Source organism: Kwoniella shandongensis, chromosome 4, assembly GCF_008629635.2.
Source record: "Kwoniella shandongensis chromosome 4, complete sequence".
NCBI lineage: Eukaryota > Fungi > Basidiomycota > Tremellomycetes > Tremellales > Cryptococcaceae > Kwoniella > Kwoniella shandongensis.
In genome coordinates, this window is record NC_089290.1 from 1,676,784 (window position 1) to 1,703,167 (window position 26,384).

The window sequence follows — 26,384 nt, forward strand, 5'->3', positions numbered from 1 at the left end:
TGTACAGCCGATGTACCGATATCGCCATATACATATCCATGACACGTCTATAGACAAGGACATTGTCACTCAGTGTTGTACAGTATGAGAACAGAACACAGGATGACCTAACTGCTTCAATGATGTGGCACCTTTGCGCAAGAAGCATTGACGACGCAATGTAAGCCGAGAGTTAGGCCATAAGTGTATTGATTGATCAAATTCGACCTGGACATAGAAGCGTGCAAGATCGAAACTGAAAGTGAGAGAAGGCTGGGAGGCCGAGGGAATGGGAAAGGCTTTTACGTTCAGAATCTTGGCATGCTGCAGCATATTGTAGAACTTGGTATACGGAAGTATGCGTGCAGTTTTGTCCATACCGAATCTCACCATGTAATACTATACAACACTACCGAGATAAGGTTCTCAGTCGGATTGCGGAAAGTATCGATCGTACACTCGTTTCAATCCTTCATAATCACCATACTTGTCCCATCCCCACCTACCCCACTCTTCATACGTCTCATGACCAAGCCTTTCTCTCCCGAACGCCTCTCGCAGACATTCCATATTAATCATATTCGGCTCATCTCCAATCGTGATGTAGAGGTGATGATAGAGTCGACCGCCTCTTACACAGTCGGCTAGATCGGGATGTCCCATATCTTCATATTCTTCGATCAATGCATGTTCCCATTGGGTCAGATCGTTGGTACCAGAATCGTACAAGTCGTAGGCAGTGAGAAGTGCCAAGGGAGCTGCGAATGCTTCGGCTTTCGAAGTGGTGTATGCCCTTTTGGCCGCCAAGATTAGAGCAAAGTCAGTTGCCGTTGATTTCGATAACATTAATCAGGGCGGCTTGTGATAAGGAAGTTCTGCCAGATACAGTACGCGTGCAGGACCGAGACTGAGACTGGACAAACTTACCACTGCCAATCGATCAAACCTGTGATCCCGCCACTCTCATCAACCATGATATGATCTCCTTTATCATCATCATGTTTCAAATAAAACACACTCTCGTCTCCCCATCCCTGATGACTTTCCACCATCTCGCGAGTCTCGAGGTGAGACAGATACGCGAACAAAGGATTGCTTTGGTACATCAGACCTCGTTCGATACGGAGGAGGATTTCGTCGATATAGGTGATATAACGTTCTTTATTGGAATGGAAAGGTCCGAGAAACCAAGGCTGTTCGGGGAGACAGAGCGCATTTTGAACGAGAGGACCAATAGTACTTGGACCATCGTTGGGGGAGGTCGATGTGGAAGGATAGAGACTACCAATTGAGGGGAAGTGAACTTTGGAGAGAGAGATGTAGTGTAATGCCAGATCGTGGATGGTACGAGAGATTTGGGTAGGCGTCTGAGGTCCGGACATGATCGATCCGCGGTAAGGCGTCCCAGTCATCAACTCCATGAAGAAGTAATCGAGGCAGTCGTCTGAGCACAGGTCCATTCGGCACATCAGTATCGGTCGGTCATGCGAAGGTATCTCTTCGTGAAGCAAGGAAGAATGCACTCACTTTCCTTTTCACCTTCATATGACATGGCCGAGGAGTACACCTCAGGAATGAAAACTACGTTCTTCTCTCTCATGTACTTGACTGTCTCGATCTCACTCTCCAACGCGATCTTCTGCGCCTCTCGCGGAGGGTTATTGAAATTGTGTAAACGAACACGAACGATCCATTTCATTTCGTCATCGAAGATGATGAGGAAATGGACGTTGAAACCGCCGCAGACAAAGTCGTCAACATCGTCTTGGATCTTGAGAGAGCATGCATGTCCTGCTCGTAGATGTTGAGCTTGTTGAACGATATGATTGTGTGCTCGACGCATGAGATTCAAAATATGGTGGCGCTGCAGAATCACAGAATCACTCGCGTCAGCCAATCCGCGGTTGAATAACAATCCCTGTACCTAACGCACCTCTATCGCATCGACTTTTTGTCGTTCCTTCTCGCTGGCGTCGTCCTAAGTCAACATTTGTGATCAGTGATAATCTCTACCCTTCGAAGCCAGTGACACTCACGTCAAGCTCGAGACACTTGTGGTGGGGGAGCGCAAAGTGTGTCACGCAGTAATGTTCACTGCAGTGATGACAATCGCCCAGGTAGCTCACTGAACGGCTATCGCAGCCAGAGTACGAACATATCCAGGTGAGCATTGTGAGCTGTAGAGGACTGCTGTGGGCAATAGTAGAGTGGCTCGATGACGTGAATAAATCGAGAAACGGTGGAAAGAAATATCGAGCCAGGGCTGTAGTTGAATGAACACGTCGTTGTGTGTTTGTGCTTGTGTTTGTGTTTGTGTTTGTGTTTGTGTATTTGAGTGTGTGTGTGTATGGGTTTTGAGCATTATGTGTGTGTGCTGCCCTAACTTCGCACTGTGGATACATGGTCATGCTGTATGCTTTACGTGCGACATACAGCGCACTATTCATACAAAGTAAACCAAAACTATGGCTCGACCATCATGAGGTGTCAAAAAGTCACTCTGCGACGCTTCCAGGATTAGCTTGATTCAGAAGTCGAATTAAGCCCTCATGTGCTCTATACTTTTCCTTCCCCCATCTCGCCCACTCCTCATACATCTCATGTTCCCTCTTCTCCCTTCCGAAAGCATCCCTCAATCCTTCCATCATGATCAAATCAGGTTCGTCGCCCACAGTGTGTGCCAGACGATGATAGAGTCGACTGCCTCTCACACAGTCTGCCAAATTTGGTCGTCCTAGCTGCTCGTACTCCTGCATGAGTTGACCTTCGAGCTCTGTGAGAGTGTTGTCGGAACGATCGAATATGTCTTCCAAGGTGGAGAGTTTCATCGGAGCTGCGAAAGCTTGGGCTTTGAAAGTAGTGTAGGCCCTGGACATTGACGCGATCTCTCCTTAGCTGAGTGAGTGAAGACTTGAAAAAACGCATGCGCACCATTCCCAGTCTAGAATTCCAGTGATCCTCCCCTCGTCATTCGTCATGATATGATCGCCTTTATCATCCACATGCTTGAGATAGAACCCCTCTTCCTCCTCTAATTCCCAGCCTTGATATTCTTCTACCATCTCTCTTGTTTCCAAATGTGCGATGTATGCTAAAGTCGGATTGGTCTGGAACGACATACCTCCGTCAATGCGGTCCAAGGCTGTGTCGATGTATGCGAGATAGCGTTCCTTATTCGACTTGAAAGGACCGAGAAAGTATGGTGGATCGGGAAGACATAATGAGTGGGAAGCGAGAGGACCAACGATTGAGGTGGGCGGGTCATCCGAGCAGAGGGAGGTCGAGGAAGTACATGCAGGATAAAGACTCCCGACAAGAGGAAGGAAGTTTTGGAGATCGAGATCATATGTTGTGCCAAGTCGTGAACGATGTGGGATAGTTGAGAAAGCGTGTGAGCACCAAGCTTGAGGGGAGGGTTGCACTGCGTTCCACTTACAAACTCGACGAAGAAGTAATCGAGAGGATCGCCTGAAGCATGAAACCGTGGTCGGTACTTGAAATCCTCTGTATGAATATTATATGGATGTTCCGAAACCACTCACCAGAGTGCTTGTCGTCGTGAGTTGACTCCGTAACATATGGAGAAGGACTGGGCAGAAACGCTCTTGGTACAACCGGGATGTCCATCTCCTCCCTCAACACCCTCATGGTCTCCACTTCTTTCCACCATAATACGTTGCACTTGATGCGGAGGCATAGTGAGTCTTTTCATTCGGATCCTCACCATCCACTTGATCCCATCTTCGAAAGTGAGAGGGAAATGAATGTTGAAAGTTCCGCTAATGAGATTAAAGACATCGTCTGGAACCTCCAGTATGCAGCTATGACCGGGTCGGACGAGTTGTGCTTGATTGATAATATCGGAAGATGCAGATCGAGTGAATTGTAGGACATGGCGGAGCTAATATAGGGTCGAGATACATCAGAGTGATAACGTCACCCAAATGCGTTATTCAAGTATGGTGAACATGTCTTCACCCCGCTTAGCACACACCTCTTCCACATGCCTCCTGTTCTCTTGTCGGTCGATCTCTTCTTCCTGCATCAATATAATGTTGAGAGTAGGCTGATGTTAACCATGATCGAGACGACTCACGTCCAACTAGAGACATTTGCGATGAGGTGATTGATTGTGGAACTTGCAGAAATGACGCCCGCATGCGAAACAGTCCCCATACCAAACAAGAGAGGATTCGCCACAATAGTCTGCAGCGCAGGGCCAAACCAGCATGATAATGATAACCAATTTTGGAAAAAGAGTCGGGTCAAGAGGACACCGAAGAAGTAACACCACCGAATCAATAGTCATAATGATGATAGCAGTAGATCGGCCGAGCTGTCTTTGTCGAAAAGGTCTCGTGTTGTGTATGATGTGAGTACACTCGTCCAAGTCTGCGCCCTCGATGTGGACATGGCTCGTGCGGTGCTCGGTTAGTACAGTGCAGGAGCAGATGACGCTCAGAAGGGTAGGTCATCTAGGATGGAAAGTCTTCCAGCATACTCTATCTCAGATGACACATGTATCGATCACACAGCTAAGGCAACAAAGCCCCCACTCACATCGGCGTCAATGATAGCAAAACTCAAGCTCCGTCCCCTTTCATCTGTGCAAAGTCCTCATCACTCTTCCTCAACATTTGATGTCGACTCTCATTGAGAACACATGTTCATCCAACACAATACATGCTAATCTCCTATCCTATCCTTTCTTATCGCAGATGTGTCGTTCTCTAATTACGCCTCACCCACTTTTATTTTTACCGCACAAAGACGATAAAGAGTTTGGCGTACTCAAGAGTCGTCCTGTAATAACATTCTTCAGAAACACCATTGGCCGTGATCGACTCCCTTTTGGAAAAGGGAGAAGACGGTGAGAGACTGCTAAGCTTTGGAATGAATATAAGTGAAGCGTCGTCGTCGGGGTGTTTGTGAAGAAAGAGAGGAGAATGTAAAGATTCAATGTACAACTTTTGTACAAAGGTCTGAGGTGTGAGCAGACACAGTGAATGAGTGTTACTCGTTCGTGTATTACCGGTTGAGCTTTATTAATTTCCCGTTTTGTGGCGCTGTCGTCAGCTTGACTGGAGCACGATCTAGGACGTGGTGGAGGCGAATCACTCACTCGGTCATCTATCATCCCTCTCACAACTATACATCAATTGCTCACACTCATCTATCCTACATTATACACAGCATCACCTTCTCCATCACATTAACCCTCTCAGAACAGTAGACCACCACGATGAAGCTCACGATCATTGGAGAGGAGAACGTTTATACACACGAGGTGGACCCCTCGATGGAAGTTCAAGATGTCCAAGCGCTCGTGGAAGCTGAAGTGAGTGGGATCATAATTACAACACCAGGCCCCTCAAACGAGAAGCGACGGACGTGAAGATCGGGTGTTTTCCCTGCCGAACCATCTTTCGCTTCACTCGGAGGTCTCGGGATGTTGGTTGAGATCGTGCTGACTCAGCTGCTCGCTTTATAGACCGGCTTGCCACACACTTCCTTGCTCCTCTCTACAGACTCCGGAGTACCTCTCAGCGATCCCAAGCGATCACTGGAAAGCTACGGACTGACGGGAGAAAACAGCATGATCGTGCTCTCTCAAACGTGAGTTCGCGCTTCTTGTTTCACACCTTCACTAGTATGAAGCTGACAAGGAGCGCTTATCATCATGAACAGGAATGCAAACTCTTCGGCTTCGTCTTCTTCAAACGCGTCCGCATCGGGATCCCAAACCTCAGGATTGGGTGGAAATGATGCAGATATCGAGAGAATGAGATTACAAGCACTTGGTAACCCAGAATTGATGACACAGCTCAGAAATGTAGGTCGTCACTTCTGCTTGACCCGCACGTTTCTCAATGTGATAGGTGGCTGATATGGGTTTTTATTGATGATGTAGAATGACCCAGAGACGTATGCAGCTATCCAAGGTGGTACGGAAAGTTTCAAGCGGGTCCTACAGATGGCTCAGCAGAGACAACGTCAAGCTGCGGTTGAGAAGAACAGACAAATAGAGGTGAGCTGCTCTGCTAATACATGTCGTGGAGACTTCCAGGAGGACCTTGAGCTGATCTTAAGGTGTAACGTAGCTGCTCAACGCCGACCCATATGATATAGAAGTGAGTGATTGATAGCGCCTCCCAGCGGAATCAGCCTACATCACTCGCTGACATCTGATCTCGCTTCAGGCACAAAAGAAGATCGAAGAAGCGATTAGAATGGAGGCGGTTCTGGAAAACATGCAACATGCGATGGAGTATTCGGTGAGCTGTCCGAGATTTTACGGAGGAGATCATGTAGCTGAACATCCCTCTTCTCCTCTTCAATAGCCCGAATCGTTCGGGAATGTCACCATGCTGTATATCAATGTCGAAGTGAACGGTCATCCGGTAAAAGCATTCGTGGATTCCGGAGCGCAAACTACTATCAGTGAGCTCACTTTATGTGTAGTATTCGCTGGTCCCAATGAGCTGACGCCAATTTACTTATAGTCTCGCCTGAATGTGCCGAGGCATGCGGGTGAGAGTGACCTATACCAAGTGCCGCTTGGCATAGCTGACAGATCTCGCAGTATCATGCGACTTCTCGATACTCGATTCTCAGGAATGGCAGAAGGTGTAGGAACTGCTCGTATCCTTGGACGTATTCACTCTGCCCAGATCCGACTTGGTGGATTGTATCTCCCTTGTTCGTTCTCTGTACTCGAAGGACGAGCTGTTGACCTGTTGTTCGGTCTTGACATGCTTGTAAGTGTTCAGCTTCTATCTCCCACTCCATGATACGAAGCTGACAACTTTGTTTCTTCTTTGCGTAGAAACGTCATCAATGTTGCATTGACCTATCGACTAACACTCTCAGAATAAACAATACCGAAGTCCCCTTCCTTGCAGAGCACGAACTTCCAGACAAAGCACGAAGACGAGGCGAAGCTGAGATTGCGGAGGAGTTGGGAGACGCGGCTAGTCAAGGTGTTAAAGCGGGAGTTGCAAGTCCAACAGTCCCTAAAACCGAGTTCCCTGGAGCAGGTCATTCTCTTGGTGGTGGAGGGGGACCGTCGACTGCGTCAGGCACAGCACCGGCATCAGCATCAGCATCAGTACCAGCTGCGACGGGGGGACTCAGGTTAACTGGAGCTGGTGCAGGTCGAGGAGCAGTCAAAGAGGAAGATATCCAGACTGTGAGTGTGCCATCCGTTATCTGTTCAGCTTCCATATCAAGTTCTTATCGTTTTGTGCTTTCATAGCTCATTGGTCTGGGCGCCCCTCGAGATCACGCCATCCAGCTACTCGAGGCATCAGGCGGTAATGTTGACGTAGCAGCTTCGATGTTGTTCGGTTAACCTTCGACGTAGTAGATTGAGAGCCTATAGCATTGTTATTGTTCATTGGGCTCGTATCATTCTATGCAGATCGTTCATGTCATATCTTCATGTCGTTCATTTCGTCACATGTCACAATAGATATATCTTTGTACAACCTATTCTAACGTTTTGTGTCAAGCAATTATATACTGTACAACCATTGTTTGATGTTATTTAATCACTGCTTACAATCGTAAACCCTAAAATCCTATTTCACCGCTCAGCACGGCATCTGCCCATGCTCGGCCCTTTGCCTTCTCCTCGATTGGAAGTCCAACTCCTGACGTAACCAGTTTCTCTTCGCCCCATGCCATGAGTCTAACCAACCCACTCAATTTCGTTTCCATCCCATGACCTTGCGATTCGAGTATCGCCGCATTCAACTCTTTGGCAACTTTGATACGTTGTGATCGTCTCATCAATGCCATGATTGGGACGAAAGCTGGATCTTGAAACAAAGCAAGTGTCTCCGCATCGGGAGGTGGTCGAGTAGTTGCGCTGGTAGAAGGGAGGGAATCATCGGCAAATCGAGCTAGATCAGGAAACGCTAGCAATGCCATCGTTCGTTCGAGATCTGCTAAGAACTCCGGGTTCTGAGCACCGCGAGGGGCGAGTTCGGTGGTAGCGAATGAGAGAGCAGAGTCGATATCGTCCGATCGGATAAGTTCGATCAGTCGTAAGAGGTGAAGATGGAAGAGTAGAGGTGCATTCGTGTCGAGAATCTGACAACGTAAAGTGTGTCAGTATGATATTTCTCAATGGAGTGCTGCAGAATGGTTGAAGGAATGAGAAAACGATGGAATATGGAGGGCCCCTCATATCAGGTCTGTGAATCAGGTTGTTTCCGCATGGCCACGCCGTAAGGCTGGCTAAGCGTGGTGCATGATTGTTTAATCTTTGGGGTGGTGGGTGGGTGGGTGGGTGGGATATGGGCAGTGAAGATATGAAGAGTTAACTCACCTCTGGATCCAGTTCATTGACCCTTCTCACGGCTTCTTCGACTCTACCATCTTCTACCGCTTCTCGGATCGCCATTCTCTCCTGTATCTTCTCGTGATCGACATCATGAGGTAGTCCAGTCTCGCGAGCGAATTCAACCGCTGCGTCGGAGAACCCTTCGATAAGAAGATAGTCGAATACAAGGGCATTCAGATCGCTGAAAGATAGCCAGAAAAAGACAGTCAGTGACTATTTCATCTTTCGTTTTTATGTGAAATGAGAAGAGAGAAGAGGTTCAGAGGTGCTAAGTATATAATATATCCTCAAATGGTTTAGGAGAGATTCCCACTTGCAATTGTAAAGTCTCATCTTCAAAGGGACAGGGAAGAACGATGAATGGGGGAGGAGGAGCAACACCCACTGCTTGGAAATGTCGGCTTTACCAAGCTCGTCATCCCATTGTCTCTGATCGAACTGAGGCAAGCTACCAGACGAAGGCAAGTTATGGGACAAAGCCCCCCCTAATCGGGAAGTGGAAGTACGTTGGGCAGACTACCGAAACGAGCAAACAGGTCAGCTTGCCATCCTCGTATGAGGTGAGAGAGGCTGTTGAGTTTGGACTCACAGTTGAAGAGGCCATTTCTCTTTGAATCGGTATTACATATTATCCGCCCATTGGGGGACAAAGATGATGAGAGAGAGAGGAGAAAGGAAAAGAGATATAGATGTCAGTTGAGGTAAGGTGATAGAGAGAGAGACGAAGCGATGCGAAGGTTTGGCCGACGCATAAGCATCGGTGTTTCGGTAACATGCCGAGAAGGTAGTGTGGCACAGACGGGTCCACTCGCCACGCGACTTCTCTTTTGTTGACAAAAACAAACAGTCGTCTTTCCACCGCTGAACGGTCATCATCGTTATCGATATCAACTAACTTGTGCGGGGGTTATATACATCATCAACTCGCACGATGTCTGCTTCAGGGGGCTACGAGTTCTCCCAGCTGTATCATTCCTCAATTCTCGCCTACTCACCAGGAACTACGTTCCTCGCAACAGCTCACTTGAACCGAATCATCATCCGTTCAACCTCCACTCTTCAGATCGTCAGAACATGGATATGTGTCAAACCTCCTTCGCCCACGACGACACCTTCTCTCGGATCTTCCAGTCGGCGACCTGTGGATAACGTCTCATCTACAGGAGAATACTCGATAGATCAACTCAGTTGGTCTGGCGATAGCATGTACATCCTTGCATATTCAGCACAAGCGAAAACGTGTTGGGTATTCGGACTTGCTGTAGAGGGTAGTGGGGAAGGAGGGGAGATTGTTAGAGTCGGTGGGGAAGGTGTGGAGGGACTTGTGAGGGTTGAGTGGGCCAAAGGCAGAAGAGAAGTATTGGCTTGGTCCGATCATGCTGTAAGTTACCGTTAGCTGGACCGAACCGTGCTGTCAACTTAATCGGGAGAGCAAGAGCTGATGGGAGCGTCGCGTGCAGCTGAAGTTGAGCATCTATGATCTGTCGACTGGGGACGTGAAAATCATACAGTATCCAAAATCACATCAGAACTGTAAGCGAATGGCTCACAACGACTATCGAAGCCTTGGGCAATGGAACTGATCAACTTCTTTACGCAGGCCATACATATTCACCCGATGGTCGATATTTGGCAGTAGCTGAAAAACACCTCGGAAAGGAGTATGTGGGGGTGTACGATGTATTGGACGGGTACAGATTATTCAGAGTACGTTAGCTGCTTTGTCTATCGCATTGGTCAAAGCCGCTGTTTGAGCTAACACATCGTTGCAGCACTTCGCGATCGCGACATCTGACGTTCAAGGTCTGCTCTGGAGTCCGTGTGGGAAGTATCTTGCCGCATGGGAAAGTCCATTATCTGTCAGTTGTCGGATCAGTGAAACGATTCACATGCACACCACTGACGATCGCTCTCACTATAGTATTCAGTTCACATCTATTCGCCCATCGGACCACATCTCACCAACTTCACCTCTTCATCTCCGAGCTTCTCACCGACATCCTCGACCGAAGATCCAGGTCTGGGAATCAGGACTGTGACGTGGGCTCCGGGTGGTCGATGGATAGCTCTAGGAGGATGGGATGGGAAGGTTAGGATCGTGGAAAGTGAAGGATGGCGTTGTGTAGCTGTGCTTGCTTGGGGAGCCAGAACAACTGAGAAGGACGTCGTGAGTGTATTTGTTTTTCTTGGTTGTCATTCAGTCGCTGATCGTCGTTTGTAGACTGTATGGAGGGAGCCTGGTGAATGGCTCAAGGATACCAGAGGAAGAGGAATCGTTCAATGTGAGCTGAAGAGCGAGAATATGTTTTGAGACTATTGCTGATGAAGATTGCTGCTCCGCCAACCAGTCGATCGTCAGCCGCTACCAGCAGGTATCCCAACTGTTCGACCCGATCTTACAAAATCAAATCCACGAATGGGCGTCTCCCAACTCTCCTTCGACAGCGACGCCACGCTCCTGCTTGTCCGTCTCGACACACAACCCAATGTAGTCCATATACATACATTCTTACCAACACCAAACGCAGAGGTTCCCACCATCACGCATCTGACCAGTCTGATATTCTCTAATCCGGTGAGAAGTGCCAAGTGGTGTACTTCCAATGGTGAGGGGAAAGGACGCAAGTTGGCGGTATCAACGAAGGGAGGCGCAGTCTACTTTTGGGATGGAGAAGGTGGATGGGTGGAAGATGGTGAGGAAGAAACAGGTAAGGGAGGAACAATGGAGGGTGTTGGTATTCCCTCTCGTGAGTACAAGTCTAAGCACTTACACTTGGAGAGAGCTGACCGGTGTTGGAGAGAGCTGACCGGTGTTTGTCGATAGCAAACGAATTCTCAGTGATCGATACCACATGGTCACCAGATGGCACATCACTAGCGATACAAGACAAGAATCAATTCTGTCTGTTGTACGATGGTGATGCGGATGTCGCGGCATACCAAACAGAAGGAGAGGAATCGACCAGACGATGGAGTAGCGCAAATATGGACGAAGGACTGACTCATGTCAGTGAGGAGGATGAGGACTATGAGGAAGGGTGGTCAGGACGTGGGATGGGTCTGAGACAGGGTGTGCTTGCATAGAAATCCGCCCTGCTGCATACTCGTGTAGACGTGTAGAGTTGTGTATGTGGTTGTATATTAGAGTAGGATGTAACATGCAAGCTATAAAATATGTTTATTGTTGCTGGTTGATTAGGCGTGCCTGTGCCACACTGACATTGCCACTTTCACCTACCAGATCAAAAAGTCCCGTTGGATTGTGGTCAAGCTGCAATCATATCGATTATCTCGACCGCATTCCTTTCCTTCATTTCATCGACTGCTCAGGATCAGCTGGTGGTGATATCAAACACAATCGAGCAGGATGTACGGCAACGGTAACGGTCCTCGTGAGTGAATCTCATGGATAGATAGCGTACTCCAAGTACAGACAGCTGATCCTCATAATGTTTGCCTTCTCGATAGCCCCTCCATTCCCCGGAACACCCGGTAATCTACCTCCATTCCCACCTACCCGACCTCCCAATCCGAATGGAGCTGCTATTCCACCACCTGGTGGATTCCCACCTTTCCGACCTCCTCCACAAGGATTCGTTCCACCTCCTTTCCCACCCAATTTCGCACCTGGTTCCAGACCACCTCCAACAATGGGAGGACCCGGAGGCGGTATGCCAATTCGACCTGGAGGACCACCGCCCGGTTCTGGTCCAGGGGGCTCACCATATTCTCAACAATCGCCGATGTCAGGTGGCGGTGGTGGGATGCCACCATTTAGACCACCACCGAGCGGGCCAGGAGGACCTGGAGGATATCAACCTCGACCTCAACATCCTGGATTGGGACTTCCACCTCTTCCTAATGGTTTACCTCAACCACCACGATTCCAGTCTCCCAACGGTATCCCAGGTAGTCCGTCCGGATATAACCAAGGTCAGGGAGGTGGTGGGGGTGGCCCACCTGGCTTCGTAAGGGACGTCAAGACGACAAGTGTGTTTGTAGGGAGTATAGCACCAGGAATAGGAGATGATACCTTGAGGGATTTGTTGAATGTGAGTTATCATCGCACCTCACGCCCCACTGTCTACATACAACACCGAATACTTCTTGCTTTTTGCTCTCTTGTCGTGCTACCCACCTCTCCGCTTCCTCGTCTCGGGTACTTTACCCGCTCGCACCCATATACTGACCGACCCTACCCAGGCATGCGGACCGCTCCACGAACTCAAACGAGTGGTCGGCGCCTCTGGTAAACCCCAAGCATTCGGCTTCGCCTCTTTCGAGAACCCCGAAGTCGTCCTTCGTGCTATCAGATGCCTGAATGGCGTAGAGTTGCCAGACCTTAGTCCGGAAGGGAGGGGACAGGGCAAACCTGCCAAGAAGTTGGTAGTCAAGGCGGATCAGAAGACTCAAGAGTTTTTGGAAGAGTTCGAACAGACTTTAGGAAGATCAGATGTGAGTTTCATTGTCCCTATAAGTTATCATTGCATTGCGTGGTATCATTGCTCAACTGTTTTACTCTGCTGTAGAATGACGAAGAGGCAGATGCTGTTTGTCGAAAATCAGTTCAGCACATCGTTGCGCTTCTCACCGACCCGAACGCTGCTCCGCCAGATGGTCTCAAACCCACCAATGGTGGTAGCTCGCCCCTCCAAGTCATCGTTCCTGCCCATTTGCAAGATTTGAAAGAGGGTGATTTGCCCGAAGAACAACGGGTCGTTGTGCTGGACCAAATTGCTATTTTCAGAGAGAATGCGGCGAAGCGGGAAAGGGAGAAGAAGTTGATGGAAGAGGAGAAGGAAAGATTCAAGGCTATGCAAGGTGGACAGGGTGGAAGAGGTCAACAAGGTGGAGGGACGACAGCATACGGATATGGGAACAGGGGTTTGGGCAAGATGCAACAACAAGCGGAGATGAGACAATGGGGTGGTGGTCAACAACAACTTGGTGGACCTTCTCCGAACCATCAACAGAATGGAGCGGGACCGAGCAAGGCACGCGATCCTCAAGCGTATGACAAACCTGTGGGCTTTGTACGTGCACAGGCGGCGGAGAGTAAGGTGGATAGCGATAGAACCGACGAGGAAGAAGAAGAGTTGAGAAGACAACGGAGGCAGAGAGACAAAGATGTGGCTCTGCGAGATGTAAGTCGTACTCCTTTCGATCGTTGATGATTATGGCCTATGCTGATGGTACCAATGATCGGTGTCTAGGCCGAGCGCAGAGTGGAGAACCGAGAACGAGGAAGGATCGAAGCTCTGAACAGAGAATTGGCACATCGCAAAGCTCAAGCGGACTTGATCGAGAGGACCAGACGGCGTCAGGAGGAACAGTATGAGACTTGGGATGACGATGAGATCGCAGAAAAGGGACGGGAGCTGTTCTATGCTGATCGGTGAGTTGACGTGTCGCTGAGTAATTTAAGATCCTGACACTGACTTTTGTTCCATTTGGTAGTGCCCAATGGCGAGCTCGACGAGGTAAACTTCGCATGCGAGAATATCAAGACGATGTGCGGGATCGACAACTCGAGGAGGACGAGCTCAAAGCGCTTGAGAGGGAGAGTGAAGAATTCCTCAAGAAGCAACTTGCTGAAATGGCAGAGATGGAAGAACAACAACGTGCCCGAGGTTTACTCACGGAAGACGCTGCTCCTATCAAACTCGATATCAAACCTGTCTTAATGAGCGAGATCAAGCCCAAAAATCCCAACGAAGAGAAGAAGCCGTCCGTCGCACCGAGCAAGAAACCTGGTGTGGCGTTTGGCGATGACGATGATGATCTGGACGAATCAGGTGAAAAGAAAAAGAAGAGGACGTTCGTCAAACTTGATTTCGATGGTGAGATGGATGGTGGTCTGACCGAAGCGGAGAAGATTGCCAAGAGGAATGCGAGGTTGTTGGAGATTAGAAAGGCGATTCCGGGAGATAAGCGGAGTTTGTGGGCATCAGAGATTGACTGGGCAGCAGTGGGAGAGGTGAGTTCACGATCAATATTGGTGAAAGGCTCAAATGTAAGAAGATGAAGCTGATCTGTTTGTGTTTAATTAGAGCACCATCCGCGATAAGATTCAACCATTCGTGCATGAGAAGATGGTCGATCTCCTTGGCGAGCTCGATCAAGATCTGGCAGATTTCGTTCTCGAGCATCTTAGAGATCGCAGAGGTGCCGATGACCTCGTGGAGGGTCTTGAACCGGTAAGTGCAATGCTGACCAGTCGTGTCTCAGATCTCCAATGATGATCCCCATCTCCGAGCTGACGTATTGTTTTCCGTACAACAGGTCCTCGCGGAAGATGCCGAGTCCTTTGTCGTGCAACTATGGAAACAGCTCGTCTTCGAGAGCGCCGCGTTCAAAGCAGGTTTGGAGACCGGTGCGATGATGGCATAATCGAGGTCGAAATCGAGGGGTATTGGAGATGTGTTAGAGGAGGTATGTTCCTTGAATGCATGTGAGATGAAAGAATTTGATTACGTGTGATTACCTGTGGATGTACCGAATGTAACGAGAGAGAAGTCAAGGGCGAGATGAAGTAGAGGTCTGTGGTACCAGGTGGGCACTCGTGACCGTTATCTTTCCCCCATTCCACTCTTGCGAATATGACTTGAAAATTACAGCTTGTGCCAGATATCCTGGAGGATCAAGTTCGTTCGGGCGCATTGTCTTCAGTCGTGAGTAGAATCGAGATGTGTTAAACGACGAGCAATCTATAAAATGTTACTTTATCATTTGTCTACTAATGCGTGCTGCTCTGTTGTGAAAAGTATGCATATTGTTCTCTCCATATCTGCACTCTATCATCATGATCGTAGTCTATCGTTATATCACACACTCGGACGTATCGTTTCGTATCGTATCACAATTTTCTACGACATCTGCAGTAACTCCAACTCGTTCACCCACATCAACCTTGAAAAAGTGATATACAACCATCTGAACCAGACCAACTGAGATTTATGCGCCATCATCGCTCTTAGCGAAAGAAGATATTCTCCAGGACTAGAGATCAACACCGCCATTTCTTCTCTTTCCTTAGTCTTGGCTTTGGACGCACTTCCGTCTTCGTGTGTCGTCAAGGTTATCATGGCGTGGTATATCGTTTCGAGGAAAGATCTCAGTTTAAGATATAGGGGATAGAATGGACCTGTGAATTTTAAGATTGTATATGGAGTATGGAGTACCATGACCATGGGCGTTGGGATATCGAGATGGAGCAAAGAGTGAGCGAGAGCAATATGGTTCCGATGACGGGTGATACCGAATTTGTCAAAAGTGATTATCTGACGATGACAATGGAGAGGTCAGTGCGTTGTGGATGACGGGTTGACGCAGAAAAAGGCTGGGGCAAGGGAGACTGGACAGAACAGTGGGAGTGGGGTTGGTGGGTCAAGTCGAGTCAGGTATTGATGAGAGATACTTACTAGGTCGGCAGGGTTTGAGGATAATGAACGTTGGACGATCGAGGCGATAGTCATCGAATCCCAATATCTCATCCCATCTTGTAGATATCTGCGAACGAAAAGATCAGACGACCACGCATCAGCAATTCGGTCCTTTGCTTGACATGGTCGGGTCATGACGAGTGTCACTTGGTCATGTCGTATGGAAGGAGGAATGACTCACTGATGATCTATAATTTCTACCTTTTCTTGCTCAACGCCTAGAACGGCGTAACTGTCCACCAACTCTTTTCGTCTGATCTCGCCCAGTCCGTCAAAATTACCTATCATTCCACAATTTCAATTTGGGGATTCAGTATCATGTCCTGATGCCTTTATCCAGCTTCAAACGAAAGGGCCAGACCGCTCACTCACCAATGGACATACACAACGCTCTTACGTCCCATCCCATCTTCCTGAGACCTAAGATCGTAGGACTGAAAAACATCACTTCATCATCTGGATGAGCGGTCAATATCAACGCTGTTCTCGCATCGCTCGAGATCGAGTCCGAATCCGAACCCAAGCTCGAATGCGAGTGGGAGATCGTGGGAGAGGGGGATAAGAGTGTGGAAGTTGGACCAGGGGCGAAATGGGAGAGTAAGGCGAAGAGCGGTATGAGGAGGGTAAGGAAGAGTGGTAAAGGTGAGAACGGACGAGGGGCGGCTGTCGGCCGTCGTTGAGCTGGAGGCATCGCGCAAGTGACGTGATCAGAAGCCCTCGCGTCGAGAGTTCAAGCTTCTGAAGATCGCTGTGTTGAGGACAGTCTGTCATCACCTCGACAAGAGAGTAAACGTGCACCCTTTTCAAGCCTGTGCAGGTCGCTACGGAACAACAACACCGAAAAACGATGATATCATCACTTTCTGACTTGGATTTGGTTTCGCCTTCGCCACCCAACGACGTTCTTTTGTCAATACCATTACGCTTGCACTGACTGACTTATACGTTTCTATCTCTCTCACAAGCACTCTCCTTCGTCACACTTCCACCAAGCATTCAACACTCAGTACTGCCCCTGGGAGAGAACAAGATCAGCATGGCCACTATCTCTCTTCCTATGTCCGTGACATCCTCAGCCGGGGGCCCCAACGGCGCATCGCCAGCGTGAGTGGTTTTTTCCACTCGCTCTCCTCTGACATGTCAAGCTCTGATGGAAGTACGTTAATGGTCCCTTGTGTACTTGTGTATGTAGGAACCAGCCATGGGGTGCGGCTGCGATCGATGCCGCCTCTCACGGAGCGATAGCATTCTGTCAGATCTATTACGAATGTTACGACGAACCTGCTAGAAGAGCAAGTGTGAGTGGTCTATTGATTATCAGTTCTCTCTCACATACATCACCCTTCTCTCCCCCTCCGAGATTCCAAGGCTCCCTTGAACCTTGATACCTTCTGGAGTCGCGAGAATCGCGCTGACCTGCATACTGATGACGTAGGAAATACCCCTGCTCTACCTCCCTTCGTCCAAGATCATATGGAATGGGAATCCAGTCCTCTCCGAGCCTTCTGCGTTGTCCGAATTCCTCGCATCTATGCCTCTGAGTAGACATGATCTCCAAACGCTCGATTGTCATCCCCTGTCAGGTGAGTCTTCTTTCTACCTTGCCGTACTAATTGAGGGTGTCATATCGCTTATTTCCTTTTGTCCTGTTCCATTTTACACTTCCGACTTCTACCCCGAATCCCACTACAACCGCGTATACTCCGTCGCCCTTGCTCGTGATACTCTTACCTCGTTCCTCTGCACATAATCAATCCGCTCGATTCAGCCGAGCCCAACTCGCCCCCATCACTAATCATAGATGTCACCGGCTCCGTCCTTCACGGCCCTACCGTCCTCGCTCCACCTACATCAGCATCGAATGATAAATCCGCATCTAGTAAAGGGGAAGCACCGAGGGATACGCCAAGGAAGTTTCATGAGATGTTCATGCTCAGAGCTATAGAACAAGGGGAAGGGATGCAGCCCAAGGTGAGTGTTTCAACGAACTTGTGGTGTTATTTCGGCATATATCAGGTCGGATCAGTGGATTTGAGGATTATGGGTGGTGGTTTGGGAAGTGGGTATATGTGGGAGAGTAATCATCGAGCATGGAGCTCAGTAAACGAACACTCGGAGAGTCGATGGAGATGACATTGTCATATCAGGAACCAACTAGCGTTGAGACTTGTGCTAATCGCGGTATATCTCACAGTACGCCATTCATAGCTCAAACTTCCGCTTTATCGGATAGTAGGAGGGACGGGACACAACGCACAACAACATACCATACATAACATATGTAAGTCCAATCGCCCTTTCCACAGCTGCAACACAAATAACGCTGATATCTATAGGATGTCTTAGCCAGGCACAGCGAACGAACGGACATCACCAGCATAGCATTATATTGACCACATCAAACCCCACTCCCGCTACACTTTCCCAGGATACACTTGCCCCATAATCAGACTTAGGTCGCAACACATAATTGACTCATACGACATATTCATGCATATGATTCGTTCTTACAGCTACGGTATATAACGTCCACTATAACTACTCTGATCGACTTGGCTATATATCATACTCGTATAGATCTTTAGATTCGATATTTCAATTTCAGATATCTCCCCGTTCTCCCGCGAATCAAGATCAGAGCACGCCACCACTCTCGCTCTCTGCGTACGCAGCATCGATCTCCTTCGAGAATCGCTTTGCGGCGACGTTACTACAAACACAACGGTGGACTTGTCAGCGCAGTACTACTGAGAACTGTTTGCGATCTGCCTCTTCATCCTATTCGATGGAGGAATATCTGGAAACAAGAGCCACAGAGACAACGAAAAACTTCACTCACCGCTTGATCTTGAATGTAGGCGTCAGGACATCCTCTGGGAATGGCTCGAGGGTCAAGTGAATACCCTTGATAGTCTCGAATCTGTACATGAGACGATACGTTCGTCAATAAGCCCTCTTTTCTTTCTAGACCTAAGTTCGGCAGAAGACCACTTACCCATTCAACTTTTGTTGTTTCGCCTTTCTGCCCAAACCCTTCAAGACCGCCTTCCTGACCTTTTTATCCTGCACCAGCTCTTCCAACGCCTTCAATTCTGTCGGCGTTACATTCTTCCCCAGTACGCTCGACACTAGCGAAGCAGCTTGAATAGGATCCAGTACTGCCAATGCGATCAAGTGCGATCGTGTCGAGTCACCATGTACGAGCAACGTTGCGAAGAGTGGGTCGAGGGCGTAGACCGATTCGAGTTTCTCCAGAGCGACGTATTCACCTTGACTGAGCTTGACGACATTCTTCAGTCGATCGACTATTTTGAGTCGTCCAGCGGAATCCATCTCTCCGATACTGCCAATCAATGTATTCTGATTAGCTTCAGTCGGGATAACCCTTCACACTGCCAGCTACTCACTCTCCGGTATGCATCCAGCCGTCTTTGTCAATGGTCTCGGCAGTTGCCTTGGGGTTGTGCAAATATCCAGGCGTGATGTTCAAGCCTCTGAGACAAACCCTGAAATAGTAACCAGCTCCATCAGTATACTTCTTGCTCTGCTCTGCATGTAGAACTCACTCTCCCCGAGGGTTGGGCGAGTCTTTGCTCGTGTACTATCATAACAATGTAATATTAGCACGCGCTCTGCTAACGATAGCAACTGAACACTCACGCCCATCTCGGCCACGTCAACCAATTTCAACTCGTTACAAGGCTGGATTTGCCCAGTTGTGCCAACGGCTCCAATGTCCGTGCCCATTCTATCATACACATCATGGTCAACTCCACACCTCTATTCAACAGTAGTATTCCACACTTACCCTCTCGAGCAAGTACCGACAGTCTACAGAAACGTGTTCATTAGCTCATTCACGATGATAGGAAGACGCTCAGCTACTCACCTCGGTCATTCCAAACTGGCAAGCAGAGCGAAGTATCAGCGAAGGTTATTCGGTTTCGAAGTAAGGGATCCACTCACTCCTTGTACCACATCACAGCTGAAACAAATCTTCAACATCTCGTGCACATCCGCTGTTAACGGCGCAGCACCAGAGCACATGAAGATAAGGTTACCGCCAAGCAATGCTCGGATCTGAACATGGCCACAGTAAGCGCCAAAACCCCGCATATTTGGCAAAAGTGTAACTACAATGGACGCACCTTGCGGAATACCAAAGCGTCGTAGACCGCGTGAGTCACACTGCCCGTTTCTCGCCAGTTTGCAAGCTTCGTGTTGACTGCCTTGGTAAGCAAGGCTCCCTTCAAACCCCCAGCAGCCATCTGTGTCTTCACCGCAGCGTGGATCCTGCATTGGGACGCCTATCAGTGATCAAGAACGAGCTGGTACAATGGAGAGACGTACCGGTTGTAGACTCTAGGAACACCGGCCATGAAGTGAGGCTTTATGAGCTGAGCGTCTTCCATCAATCGAAGGATATCACCGGTCGTGAATCCGATCGTGCCGTCGCCATACATCACGACGATGTGGAGGAAACGCTGAGAACGGTGGATATATCAGCGTCTACGCTTTGAGGCATTTTAAGTGGGTGCAGGAGCCAGACTCACTTCGTAGCTGTAGTCCAAAAGGCAGCAGATGGAAGAGTCAGTCACCGACAGAACCCTTCGTTCCAAATTTGTGATGTGATACGTACATATGACTGAGGGGAAGATAAGACATGTAGGTCCATTCTCTGCCCACCAACGCGCTGTCGTTACCCTTTGCGTTGGAGATTGCCGCATAGACGAGATTGGCATTGGTGAGGACGACACCCTTGGGATCGCCTATAAAAATACAATCGCGCTTGTGTCAACCAACCTCACCTATAGACGATGGATCATTCTGTGACTCACCAGTTGTACCACTTGTATAACTAATAGTTACAATTCGTCCCCTGTCCAACTCTTCCTCTTCCGGAATACCCTTGATCGGTCCCGGCGCCGTAGCGACATCGCCTTGTTGACCCCACTTCTCTAGCTCTTCAAGATTGAGAAGCTCGACGCCGACGCTTGAGGCCCACTCTGAAAGAACGTTGTGTTCTGCAGAAGCGAGATTGTCCATCGAGACGACAACACGAAGGGTGGGACACTCTGGTGCAATCTTGAGCAGGGAGGGGATGTGATTCGCTGAAGCGAAGATTATCGATAGCGGACAGTGGTTTGTGCTGCGAGAGAGGTACATATCAGCATGGCCTGTTCGATCAGGTATGTTCGGATTAGAAGCTCACATGTATTTTGCCACGTCCGGACCGAGTGTCTCGTAGAGACTGACTCCGACCAAACCATATGCCTGACAAGCGAGATCTACGACCTGCCATTCCTCCCTATTCTTACTCCAAATACCTACTGCCCAACCTCTCCTTGCACCCGCTTTAGCCCTGTTCGCATTCCCATAATGGGGAATACCAGGGTGCGTGATCTCAAGCGGTGAAGCAGACGAGGTCGCGTTAGATCTCAATCTACCTTCTCTTTCAAGAGCGAGAAGCGCCGACCCTAGATTGTTACGACGAGTTTGGACTTGGGCATAAGTCGTAGGGATAAGAGTGTTTGAGAACGTCGGTTCGGCATTGAGGGAAGAAGGCGGGTTGAGACCCCTTCGCAGGAAAAGTGAACGATTGGGATGTCGTGCGACGGCTGTCCACCCAGGAAAGGCAGAGCAGGGAGTACGTGTCAGCCACAATTGGATGCACATACCACATATGGCTATGCAGGAAACAGACACTCACAATCGTCAAAGAGCTGAGTAAGAGTCTTTGGCTCATCGGGAGCTGTCAACTTTTCCACATCGAAGACGGCTGAACAAGCAATTGCGTCAGTTCTGACACCGTTCACAGTCTACCTCCACATATCAGGTTTACTCACCACTCTTCCAGATGCCTACGAGAAGGATGGTCACAGCGTAAGCAGATGTTCAACTACACATTTGACGAGAAGATTCTGTCGCAGTTGTAGACTGATATGAGCGACTCACCACTCTGACCCTCAGTCTTGGTACCTGGTATCTCCTATTCGACAAATACAAACGACATTCAGCATTCAGCTCCCTTTCACCACCAAACCACACCACGCTGTTCCACCTGAAGGGTTCTTTCACTCACAATACTCTGTTTCGAGTAATCGATATTAGCAGGCCATGCTTCGAGACCAACTACCATTTTCGATTACGATGACGAGTTTACAAGTTCAAGGTGGACGAAGAAGGGATTGATATCTTGTTTCGTTTCTAATCGCAATTCTATACGAAAGCTCGTTCAGTTGAACAAGGAGGTCGTACAGGTAATGCAGCTTTGAGCTATAGTCTATGTGTACAAAGTAAGCAGTTGCTTGGATGAACTATAGTAGCTTGAAAGTGAGTTGTAGAATACGATGTTGTAAGGGGGCAGAACACGGGGGACATAAGCTGCAGAGTGACAACCAATCGAATGATTTCAGTGGGAGTGTATTCATTCTCCCGGTTATCTCGCACCGCACTTTACCCGAACTGCACCAGTAAGTTACACTTTTCCTTTTGGAATCACCACTAGTGCAACAAACACATGACTACGCATCCAACTGGTACTCGTACTGTGCGTCTCTCCGCATATTACGGCCTTTAATCTCATACTGTATTGTTTGTGACACACCCCAAAACAGTGTTACTACAATGCATCTTCATTCCTAAATCACACGTTCAGACCTTTATATAATAATGAGACATAATTGAAAAGAAGAGATAATATGAAGGAGAGGAAGAGGGGTATATCTACTGATAACTTTGTCGCATACACTGATCTTGGTTCAGCCCACACACTACTAACCTGAATGTGTAACACCTGTGCCGTTTTGACAGACACAAGTACTAACACAGACGGAGACTCCACTCTTCGCTCGCCCTTTCGCTGTTGACAGACTTTGCTTGACTAAATGATTGTTTGCTTGCGGAATTGATTCGTCTATTACAGTCCTTCTTCGTCGAATGTCGCCATTTCCTTCTCTGTATCTTCTTCCACTACTTTACAACTTTAGCGGGTTCTCGCTCGTATCCATCATACCCTCAACCCTGACAGCGTCCGAGAAAGCGTCTCCCTGCGGTTCACTCTCCAACTGCTTCTGAGCTTGACCTTTAGGTAGAGAGAGCGCTTGTAAAGCTTGAGGCGTAGGAACGGTAGGTGAGCCGATAGAAGAGAAGCTTGGTGGGATAGGGGATGAAGGTGTGTTTGAGGCGTTAATCGCTCTGGCCGATGTCGATGCAGCAGAAGGTGGTTGAGAAGAAGAAGTGGATGCCGATGTCGATGGTTGTCCTGAACCTGATCCTGTCGTGGTGGAATCTGATTCATCACCTGAATCCATCGCTGAATCTCCGTCTTCGTCAACAAGCTCGACTGAGCCCTTCTTCGCCTCGGCATCCAAAGCAGCAGCCGCTTTGTCGTCATCCTGCACAGACCAGACGATGAGATGTCAGCCATTGAAAGGAAAACCACGTAATCACGATTCATAGGACATGTTGATCATACAATTTCATCCGTCACATCCTTTGGCTTTGTCCCCTCCTTCTCTCCTTTAGTATCGAGATACGTTCCCGGCGCAGGCTTATCCGCGCTGGGGTCGATGCCACCCTCGCCCGAGTCACCGATTATCTGAATCTCCTCGTCATCGTCATCGCTATCGTAAGTCGGTCTGAAAGTGATGCCAGACGCGCCAAGAATACTGGCAATGTTGGCGAGACCACCGGCTCCGGAACGGAACCCGGCACTGGTGAGCGCATTTGTGTTGGGTGGCGGTGCTTGGCCAAAGATGTCGGGCACAGATTCGGGAGTGTCGTAACCGACTGGAAAACGACATCAGCATTTGAGCGATAGTGACTTGGGCGACGACGTAGTCGCTACTCACTCTTCTTCTCTACTCTCTCCTTGACCCATTGTTGCCATTCTTCCGGTGTCTTGCCGTTCAACAACGCCACAACGACCACTGTCATGTTGTCGCATCCAATGCCGCCAGTCTCCGAGTCGGTCGCAAGACATTTGACCATCATGTCCTCGCAGATTTTGCTGAGTGAGTCACCGTTGGCAATAGCACGTCGAGTGAAGTCGATAACCTGTTGTGAAGACAAGCAATCCCAGATACCTTGAATGGGAGTCAGTTCAATATACCTATACCGAATACATCTGTCGAATACGTACCGTCACAAGCCAAAACCAAGAACTCCTCCTCTCCGTCGAGCTTGTGAGTGATAATCTCAGGGTCGGCAGTGACGATCTGTTTCTCCGGCTCCAAAGAGTAATTTTGCTTGAACTCGAAGTCACCGATAGCACGAGATAGAGCAAGGTTACCTGTCAAGGGTGTCAGCCCGGTTGCGAAACTCCAAATTCCAAGGGCGACTCACCATTCACTCGGCCGAACTCAACGAATCCACCAGCAGACGTTATTCGCGCAGTCTCCTCTGCGAAGCGATAATATGTCAATAGGAAGCTAAATGATTGAGCAGAGCCAGACTCACCTTTGTTAGTGGGCTTGTGGTCGTTAGACATCGCCTTCGCCTCGCCCTTGTATCCCAAAACCGATCGAGAGTCACCAGAGTTGGCCTAAATCGGGATGGAATGTCAGCTTTCGTGCTAGGCAAGATGCGACAGTGCAACGTACAACGATGATCCTGCCATCTGTGGTGATCAACCCAACAACGGCTGTACAACCAGAGGGGTCGTTGAAGAATGTAGGGTCCGCTCTCAAGTCCTCGTCCGTCTTCAAGAACACCTGTTTCAGAGCAACCTCGTAATCTCCAGACTCTACAAATATCAACATTACCCATCAGCTGCCTTTCCTTCCTCGTCGTTACTACGAACGGGAAGACTCACTATAAGCATCTAAAGCAGCCAAACGACTGTGCAATGTTGTTCCCGTGAACTTTGCAACTGCAGCACCACCATGTCCATCAAACACACCCAGAAGGGCATTCCCATCTTCTCCCTCGTTATCGTTCGTGACAGTCGATCCGGGAGGTTGAGTTGGGATATCGGGTGCGGGGCTTGTAGCTTTTGAGTTGGTCTCGTCGGTTGGTGGGAGGTAGAGATGAACAGAGTGAGCGTCTTCCATGCCTATCACCGAAACAGAACATCAGTATACGGCCGTTTATCGATGGACATAGTGATGGTGAGATGGGAGGAGACGAGACGAGACGAAACTCACTGATACGCCATCCTTGCATGTCCGACAGGGCAACCCAATACTTCTTATCTCTAACCACGCTGGTTGTGTGCTTCTCCGTCACTGTTGATCCACCGCCAAATCAATTGACGTGATAGGTATTCGGGTCCGGACATTCGTAATAGTCGTGTGACGAACAAAGGATAAGATCGACAAGGGTAAAAGGAAGAAGAGGAACAACATATCAGCAAATGGTCGACAAAACACATTGAGTTTGGAGTGAGAGGGGAAGATACTGACCTGGCTCGGAAAGTGTTTGACCCTGTTATCGAGCAGCACAAGTACGTCGGTGAGTGTAAGCGTTCGGAGTGAAGAAGGAGAGGGAAGATGGGAGTGTCAAAAGAGGTCAGCGACGCGTCATTCGATTGATATCAACGATCATGATCCTTCCTCATCTTGACAGGATCGACCAGATCACGTCTAACGCAAAGATCAAAATGTTTGTAGGGCAAACGTACCATCTTGTGATATATGTATCTGTGTACTTTGTTATGAATCTAGAGCGAAAGAAAATCGGTCGGTGATGAGGGGACGAGGCTCAGGACGTTGACAAAAGGAAAGGAGGAAGTCGGAGGGATGAAGATGTCTATTGGGTTCTTCTTCTTCTTCTTCTTCTTCGAAATCGATGTGAAATGAGACGAAATGGACTATCGATGGGATGTAACGATGATGGGATTCAGATGGAAAAGGAATGAAAAGGTGATTGGGATGGATGGGATAATGATGAAAATGCTATCCCTTCGAAGTGTACGTTAGCGTCACCACTGCTCACCACCACTCTCACTCCTGCCAGTCCCGGCTCTCTTTGCCCTCGCGCGCCACGTTATCACTTGGATTGCTATGACCTGCTTAACGGCGATGATGAAAACAATTACTTATTTATACCTCCAATTTAAGTCTGCTTATCACCTCGAATGTTTATTTGCCACCTGCACAGATTGAGTGACTACCAAACATCTTGACTGTGTGATGGTGTGAAACAGAGTACGTCATCCGTCGGAACTCCCTCTCGTACATATTCCCCATAGCACTGGGTGGTACGGTACTCGACATGCTGTTGAGCATCTACGGAATGTCCCCAACAATCCACATGTCCGAGGCAGGCAAGAGGATGACGGGTACGGACACTCTCATAATGCTATGCTGCAAAGAAGCACATCTCATGCGAAAGAGACCGCCGCGCTGCTGGGTCTCGTTTTGACTGTGTGAACTTGAGTTGGTGTCCGCGTAGAAGCTCAGCCTCATTCGACACCACACTACCGCCAGGCCCTTCATGAGCGAGCATAAACGCCTTCTCGCTTCTTTCGGAGACACCTCAGTATACAGCGTGTCTTGAAGCCAGACAGGGGGTTAAAGGACGCCAATGAACCTCGAAGTAGAACGAGCTAGCTTGAGAATGGCGAGGGTTGTACAGTCCGAACAAAGTCTAACAGGCATCACGTTCAACGACTT

The 26,384-nt window shown here is 48.8% G+C and overlaps 9 protein-coding genes across 9 annotated transcripts; 3 read left to right on the forward strand and 6 right to left on the reverse strand.

Moving 5' to 3' along the window:
- Positions 1–405: 405 nt before the first annotated feature.
- Positions 406–2,150, reverse strand: CI109_102644 (uncharacterized protein; the record flags this gene model as incomplete). The annotated part of the gene is made up of 5 exons (XM_032006363.2): positions 406–772; positions 907–1,423; positions 1,507–1,843; positions 1,913–1,957; positions 2,016–2,150. 5 exons carry the CDS (start codon positions 2,148–2,150, stop codon positions 406–408), a joined length of 1,401 nt encoding a protein of 466 aa, XP_031859384.2.
- Positions 2,151–2,474: 324 nt separating this feature from the next.
- Positions 2,475–3,676, reverse strand: CI109_102645 (uncharacterized protein; the record flags this gene model as incomplete). The annotated part of the gene is made up of 3 exons (XM_065967170.1): positions 2,475–2,847; positions 2,911–3,447; positions 3,522–3,676. The coding sequence occupies 3 exons, from the start codon at positions 3,674–3,676 to the stop codon at positions 2,475–2,477; spliced, it is 1,065 nt and encodes a 354-aa protein (XP_065823242.1).
- Positions 3,677–7,551: 3,875 nt separating this feature from the next.
- On the reverse strand, positions 7,552–8,930 carry CI109_102647 (uncharacterized protein; the record flags this gene model as incomplete). Its single annotated transcript, XM_032006364.1, has 4 exons — positions 7,552–8,073; positions 8,312–8,507; positions 8,712–8,842; positions 8,916–8,930. The coding sequence occupies 4 exons, from the start codon at positions 8,928–8,930 to the stop codon at positions 7,552–7,554; spliced, it is 864 nt and encodes a 287-aa protein (XP_031859385.1).
- Positions 8,931–9,257: 327 nt separating this feature from the next.
- On the forward strand, positions 9,258–11,410 carry CI109_102648 (uncharacterized protein; the record flags this gene model as incomplete). Its single annotated transcript, XM_032006365.1, has 8 exons — positions 9,258–9,707; positions 9,787–9,859; positions 9,927–10,033; positions 10,099–10,185; positions 10,248–10,493; positions 10,548–10,608; positions 10,675–11,073; positions 11,151–11,410. 8 exons carry the CDS (start codon positions 9,258–9,260, stop codon positions 11,408–11,410), a joined length of 1,683 nt encoding a protein of 560 aa, XP_031859386.1.
- A 283-nt stretch (positions 11,411–11,693) lies between these two features.
- Positions 11,694–14,716, forward strand: CI109_102649 (uncharacterized protein; the record flags this gene model as incomplete). The annotated part of the gene is made up of 10 exons (XM_065967171.1): positions 11,694–11,718; positions 11,795–12,034; positions 12,077–12,242; positions 12,300–12,378; positions 12,530–12,781; positions 12,856–13,470; positions 13,540–13,721; positions 13,784–14,303; positions 14,377–14,523; positions 14,609–14,716. 10 exons carry the CDS (start codon positions 11,694–11,696, stop codon positions 14,714–14,716), a joined length of 2,334 nt encoding a protein of 777 aa, XP_065823243.1.
- A 476-nt stretch (positions 14,717–15,192) lies between these two features.
- On the reverse strand, positions 15,193–16,459 carry CI109_102650 (uncharacterized protein; the record flags this gene model as incomplete). The annotated part of the gene is made up of 4 exons (XM_032006367.1): positions 15,193–15,606; positions 15,748–15,835; positions 15,950–16,049; positions 16,141–16,459. 4 exons carry the CDS (start codon positions 16,457–16,459, stop codon positions 15,193–15,195), a joined length of 921 nt encoding a protein of 306 aa, XP_031859388.1.
- A 345-nt stretch (positions 16,460–16,804) lies between these two features.
- Positions 16,805–18,001, forward strand: CI109_102651 (uncharacterized protein; the record flags this gene model as incomplete). The annotated part of the gene is made up of 5 exons (XM_032006368.1): positions 16,805–16,872; positions 16,961–17,066; positions 17,204–17,351; positions 17,537–17,739; positions 17,963–18,001. The coding sequence occupies 5 exons, from the start codon at positions 16,805–16,807 to the stop codon at positions 17,999–18,001; spliced, it is 564 nt and encodes a 187-aa protein (XP_031859389.1).
- A 401-nt stretch (positions 18,002–18,402) lies between these two features.
- On the reverse strand, positions 18,403–21,907 carry CI109_102652 (uncharacterized protein; the record flags this gene model as incomplete). The annotated part of the gene is made up of 19 exons (XM_032006369.1): positions 18,403–18,478; positions 18,608–18,688; positions 18,764–19,111; positions 19,176–19,274; positions 19,335–19,369; positions 19,429–19,516; positions 19,577–19,599; positions 19,658–19,672; positions 19,735–19,848; positions 19,917–20,061; positions 20,119–20,252; positions 20,322–20,328; positions 20,408–20,537; positions 20,607–20,917; positions 20,981–21,386; positions 21,479–21,547; positions 21,615–21,629; positions 21,724–21,757; positions 21,851–21,907. The coding sequence occupies 19 exons, from the start codon at positions 21,905–21,907 to the stop codon at positions 18,403–18,405; spliced, it is 2,187 nt and encodes a 728-aa protein (XP_031859390.1).
- An 838-nt stretch (positions 21,908–22,745) lies between these two features.
- Positions 22,746–24,933, reverse strand: CI109_102653 (uncharacterized protein; the record flags this gene model as incomplete). The annotated part of the gene is made up of 9 exons (XM_032006370.1): positions 22,746–23,165; positions 23,246–23,559; positions 23,622–23,855; positions 23,912–24,061; positions 24,115–24,171; positions 24,229–24,313; positions 24,372–24,514; positions 24,584–24,823; positions 24,915–24,933. The coding sequence occupies 9 exons, from the start codon at positions 24,931–24,933 to the stop codon at positions 22,746–22,748; spliced, it is 1,662 nt and encodes a 553-aa protein (XP_031859391.1).
- Between the last annotated feature and the right edge of the window lie 1,451 nt (positions 24,934–26,384).